This window comes from Buceros rhinoceros, unplaced genomic scaffold, assembly GCF_000710305.1.
Source record: "Buceros rhinoceros silvestris isolate BGI_N320 unplaced genomic scaffold, ASM71030v1 scaffold10552, whole genome shotgun sequence".
In the NCBI taxonomy this organism is placed as follows: domain Eukaryota; kingdom Metazoa; phylum Chordata; class Aves; order Bucerotiformes; family Bucerotidae; genus Buceros; species Buceros rhinoceros.
Genome location: NW_010397171.1, coordinates 46,173 through 52,391, shown reverse-complemented (window position 1 = coordinate 52,391; position 6,219 = coordinate 46,173). Strand labels below are relative to the sequence as shown.

Below are 6,219 nucleotides of genomic sequence, written 5' to 3'. Positions count from 1 at the left end.
GCAGGAATGACAGACCCAGACAAGTACCTGCATCTCAGCTACTCTAGTGCAAAATCTGATATATTACATCCTTGGTAGAAAAAGAGAGCATGGCAGCATGAATATAATGAACAGCTGAGGCACAGGACTATGTGAATGAAAGGCTGGGTAGGTAGGGACAAATACCTCATACCAGTATGCTTCAGTGAAAGGTAACTGTTAAATAGCTAAATTGATGACTCTGCTATCCATATGTGTCCATATAAATATAAAGAGGATACACAAAATTATAAGTAAAACATTACATCAGGAAGTCCTTAACTCACCCACCTTCCAAAACTCCTTTTATGAAAGAATTTGTTGAGGGGTGTATGGGGGTGTGTGTGTGTGCGGTTTATGTGGCAAATATTATTATTGCACAGTTTTCATTAACTAAAGAAAGCTGCATATGATGTCATGGTGACTGTACACCATTAATTTTACATTACTTCTACACCAGTAGTTTAAAGAGTATTAAGGCAGACTCACGGGTTTCTTGGTTTTCCAGTGGACACCCACATTCCCATTTGCAAAGCAGAAAATAATGATCATTCAGTAAATTGTCTTCTATTATGGTGATAACAAATGATACATAAAACATTCTAAAACTAATTTTACATATAATAATTCAAGAACATACCAGGTCCAGGGTTTATACAGAAATCCAGCCAATCTGGAGCAGGCAGCCTGGGTTTAAACAGGAGGCATACAAAAAGTTATGGTGAAGATGACGGAAGCCACTTCATTCGTCGGACATCAATAGCAGATGATTTCCTCTTGGGCTCACTCACTGTCGTAGTTCTCCTTCCCACCCACACAGGTAGGAAGATTAAGAAAGACACCGTCCCACATTGTGGAAGTGAGAGACTACTTAGGGAACCACCCCTTGGCAAGATCTCTTTTCTTTCTTTTTTTTCTCCTGCACTTCAATAATTTTTAAGCCTTTAGAAATCTGAGTTCTGAAGAAACGGCTCTTTTCTCCTTGATTAAGTTTTGATGGGAAACGGACTAATTTGAGAGCAGAATGTTTATTAGCAAACTGAAGATCAGATTCCTTTACAGAAAGATATTAGACACCTTGGGACTTTTTTGGCATTTGAGCAGACTGAAGGAGTTTTAATTTTGTTTTTGTTTCTCACTACCCAACCTATTTTAATTGGCAATACACTAATCTTCTGCTTTGCCCATGACAGAAACAGGTAAGTGGTGTCTCTGTTTCTATCCTGACCCACAAGCTTCTCCATCATATTTCCTCCCCCTATCCTGTTGAGGAGGAACATTGAAAGAACAGCTGAGCAGGTATCTGGCAGCCAAGGTCAACCCACCATGGATTGCAACAGAAAAAACAGTCTCCAGGAAAAACAGTCCCTGCCTATCTTGTGTAGATTGTCTCATCCTTTTGTTCAGTGTAAGGATAAGATTATCGCTATGCTTGCTGCCATCAACCGTCACCACCTGCTGAGACTACTGCTATATTTTTGTCAGCAGTGACCAGTATCCAACATTCAGGCTGCTTCCTGTATCTCTGATTATCTTAGGAGTTAGCATCTCATGGTCATTCCTTGTTTTCAGCATCTCTAGTTCCCCCTGCTTGACCTCATTCAAATAATTAGAGAGCCCTCTAATACCTGGACACCGCCTAATAATTCAGCTGATTTAGATTTTCATATTAATTATTTATCAATCACCCAGAAGTAAAGGAGGTGTCAATTACTTCACTGAGTGTTCCCTTGACGGATGGAATGACTTATCTTCCTTTACTGCCTATGTGAAAATACTACCTTGGACTATTTCTATTATAAATTCTGTTTCGTTATAAGTCATTGCTGGGTTCCCACATGATTTGTGAAATAAGTAATTTTACAAGCAGAGAAGCCAACAGACCAGGACACAAAGCAAACCTCTATCAGGTCAGGGGATTCAGATTCTAACTCTGTCTCAGCTCTCCCCTGCGACAAATGATCATTGCTGTATTTTGTAAAGAAACAACTTAACTTAAGGGTTCAGGAATTTTGTGTTTTCTCTGGTTTTAATATTGGTTTTTCACAGTTAAATTGATTTTTTTCAAGTTGCAACATAGTTTTTTGATAGCTTCTGATTTTTTTCTTTATAAAGTTTAATACATTTATGTATTTGAAAGCAAAAAAAAAAAAAAGTCTACCTTTTCTAACTAACTCTAAGCTCTTTTCCATCATCCCCTCCATCTTCATTAAATTTTTTTGTATTTTATAGAGAAATGAGCTAGCACTCATGGAATGCAGGATTTATGGTAATTTCAGTGAGCTCTGGGGGAAGCCCTAAAGGCTCACACCTTCCAGACAGAGCTAATATTCTGGCTGGAACAGCTCCCAAAGCAGGCATGTTTTAACAAGTACACCTGTGATTAAACTGAATTGTGAAATTAGAAGTACACGGAACTGGAAGATCTATGAAGGGTTTCTTCTGGCTGGAACAGCTCCCAAAGCAGGCATGTTTTAACAAGTACACCTGTGATTAAACTGAATTGTGAAATTAGAAGTACACGGAACTGGAAGATCTATGAAGGGTTTCTAACTTTATTCAGAAGGGTAAACAGAGGCAGGTACAAAACTCTGCTGAAGTTTCTGGAGGCCCAACCCTATTTAAGTGCCCTATTAAGGAAGGAACCCAGTCCTGCCAAAATCGATGAGCAGTTGTCTTTTTCTCCAGCCACAGGGCACGGTGATGTACAGCTGCAGGGGTTCAAGATGGCAGGGGGACTCAAGCAGCACACATAGCCCTCTGAAGTGGTGTATTGTATGTCAGTGTCCAGGTGTTGGCAGCAGGGGTGGCCTCTGAGAGAAGAGGCCAAAGCAACTGGGTGGCCATCTGCCAGACAGCCAAGGTCAACACACAATATGTGAGCAGAGAGCGGCAGATTCTCTTCTAAGACAGACTGGCCATTGTCCCCAGAACATAGTCCACCTGGCCCCCAGGACAACTAGGGCTGTAGGCAATTCCCTTCCTTTTCTGCTGTCTTTCCCAGCACAAACTTCAAAAGATAACCCTTCCACATGAAGGGCTACAACAAGCAGCTTGAGCTATCCATCACAGGGATATCCCAATAGACTATATGCCCTCACAGGCCTTACTTGCCAATTCATTCATAGTATCATTGTTGTGAGAGAAGGTAGAAGGAAAAGGCTTTTCTCCCCTGAAAAAGAGCCTTCCCCTTCACCCCAGAATGCGTAATACCAAACACAGCAGACAGTTCAGTCTGGCCCTTTTCAGAGGACTTCAGTTTTACTGAATCAGAAAATCTAATCCAACAAACATTTCTTCCACACTTCTTTCAATTTGAGCTCATCTGAAAGAACCTACCCCTTTCCCACGGTACAGCCTATATGAGACTCTGATTACTCTTCCTCTTCTCCAGAGACCAGCCCAGGCAAGCAAGAGAGGATACCCGTATTCCCAGTGCCGTACTACATTCAGGACACCGAGCTCTAAGGGAGCCCACAAGCTCAAGACAAGGCTGGGCAAAATCATGGGCTGTAACTATACCCAGAGTTATTAAATACAAAGATACCACCTCTGATTGAGGAAGTTCCTGAGCTTAAATGGTGGAGAATGGGAGAACATCTGCAGGAAGTACTACTACGTGCTCACCATGCTCGTATCACTGTCAGAAATAGGCTCCTGAGCTGGGTGGCCTGGTAAAGCTGTTCTTCAGTTCTTAGATATCACCACTGTCAACCAAAATCTGTTTAAAATTTTGTTGAATCTAGCTAAAAGTCATAATAAAGCTGTCTTCTACAAACCAAGTCCTTTGTCATAGCCTTCCTCTCTTCTAGTTGTCAGTAACATGACTATTATGTCAATTTTCAATTGTCACATTCACGTAACTTGCTTTGAAGGGAGAATTAATAAAACAAATCCAGTCGTCTCTTCTGGTTACTAAGTTTTGCAAAGAAAACAGTGGTTCTATGTAGATGAAATGCCAGCATTCTCTGAGGTTTCCAAAAACACTTGCAAAAAATATCGGAGCAGAGAGGTCACTTCTGCTAGTTAGTATGCCGACTTTCTTTTGGTTTTCTGGATCAGGATTGAACCATTCTGGAGTAGTTCCAGACAGCATTTAATTTACTTCTTTGACTGTATAATAAAAATGTGACATCCAAGAATGATGGGTAGAAACTATTGGTTGTCTAGTCAAACAGTCGATTCTGTCTTTCCTGCATATCATTATGCTATGAGATGGATCAAGATCAGAAAAGTTAGAATTTTTCTCACGTGACAAAAGTAATTTTGTTGAAATTCTATATTTTTGTTCTTTAACTACTAATAGAACATGCGCAATAACAAAACACTACAGAATGAAGAATTGAAATGTTATTTTTACCATTTACTAGCATTTTACCATTCTTTTTTTACTATTTCTCAGTTTTTCACAACATTTAGTAAAACTCCATAGTCAGATTGCCCAATGAGAAGATGTAGTGTCTATATTAACTGCAGAAGAATTCAGCACACTCTGAAGGTTTTCAGGCTTCTGGAATCATTGAGATGACCATAAACATGCTCAGACTTTAACAGTACATTAGCACAGTGCTTTAATGACTTGATATATATTTTTTTCTTTTTAAAATAAACTTCACAATTACTGCAAAGATATCTGAAAAAGAAGGGATGCTAAGAAAAGTATCTCTGTTAAGATGCTGTCTGCACTGGCACATTGAATCATACTAGGTTATGAGCTTGAAAATTTGTATTCATTACCGTCACACCAAATACAATTTTGTGATCAGTTTGGACAAGGACCTGAGTTGCTTAATAACTCCATCAGCTGTGCCTGGCTGCAACAAACATGAGTTAGCATTATCAACATAATTCTCACAGGCATAAGACCACATCAGAGAGAAGCTAAACCTTAATCCACCCGTTCTCACCCGTGATACCATATCTGAACAAAGTGATGTATTTTGAAAACACTTCACAAGTCCATTTATTTAGTGACTTATACTTTACTAGTACTGAACATTTCTGGTTGGATTTCTCAAAAGAAAAAATTACAAGACACAGTTCAGCCTTCTCCAGATGTAGCATCAGCATGGCATACTTACTAACGAGCCTTTAAATAGACCAGTAGCTTCAGTATATAATTTCCTATCAAATAAGTTATTTATCCTTTCCAATTATCGCTGTTGTGATATCCTTTATTTGCCAATAATACTTAATCTGAAGGCAGTTTGTAATGGCCTGTTTACTAGCCAGATAGGGTAATAATTTCTATAGCCTCACCTCAGACCCTTAACAGCTGTTAACAAATGATGGTAATAACAAACGGAATTATTATGTCAAGCATAAGGATCCTTTTTATATGCAGTTTAATTAGCCCTTTCTACTATGACAGCTCTTTAGGTTATGCATATTACTGTTACAAAAATAATAAATTTCTGACCAGGAAAAGCCAAGGCAGCATTAAGTCAATCCATGGCTATTCTGTCTGAGGAACTGACAGAGCTGGACCTTTGGGATCATCAAATCTGTTGTTTGTGGTGAGCTGCATAATCATGTGTATTCCATAGGCCAGGATCCACAGTAAAACTACAGATGTCACTAAGCCCATCCAGATTGCAGGAGTGAAGAAGCCTGTACAGTCACTTGCATAGGAAAACTGGTTGTTTTCAATGTTGAAGCCTTGAATCTGAAAATAAAGAAAGGTATATAGATGAGTGCAAAAAATTGCACCTGTTAGTTACCACTTACGTTCTGCCCGTTAAAAGAGAATGAGAATCAAATACTTTGCATAGCAGTTTTCCAGGTTCCTTTCTTGCCCAGAAAATTAAAGATGTAAAATACATTTGTTTGGCAAATGGTTTTCCCACTTCAGAAATTTGTGTTACTTTTAGAAGTGAAGTCCCAAAGAGTATGTGTGATCAGTATTGCTCAGCAACCGCTTAAGAACCAGGAAACTCAAAGCACTCAAAGGTAAGAGAAGCAAAGCCTCTCCTGATCATGAGCTTTGTGCTCAATTCACAGAATCACAGAATGGTATGAGTTATATAGTCCAATTCCCCTGATAAAGCAGGTTATCCTAGATCAGGTTGCACAGGATCATGCCCAGGCAGGTTTTGATTATCTCCAGAGAAGAAGACTCCACAACCTCACTGACAGCTTGTGCCAGGAAAGAAGTCACCCTCACAGGAAGTTCCTCCTCATGTTCAATTGGAACTTCCTGTG

At 39.4% G+C, this 6,219-nt stretch overlaps 1 protein-coding gene across 1 annotated transcript in view; it reads right to left on the bottom strand.

The window, feature by feature from the left end:
* Positions 1 to 5,418: 5,418 nt before the first annotated feature.
* The window catches only part of ATP6AP1 (ATPase, H+ transporting, lysosomal accessory protein 1), a gene marked incomplete at its 5' end in the record, with an annotated part of 46,395 nt that continues 45,594 nt past the window's right edge, over positions 5,419 to 6,219 (bottom strand). The window contains one exon of the mRNA XM_010146149.1: positions 5,419 to 5,683. Within this exon, the coding sequence (XP_010144451.1) occupies positions 5,474 to 5,683 (210 nt within the window). The remainder of the gene's footprint in view (positions 5,684 to 6,219) is intronic.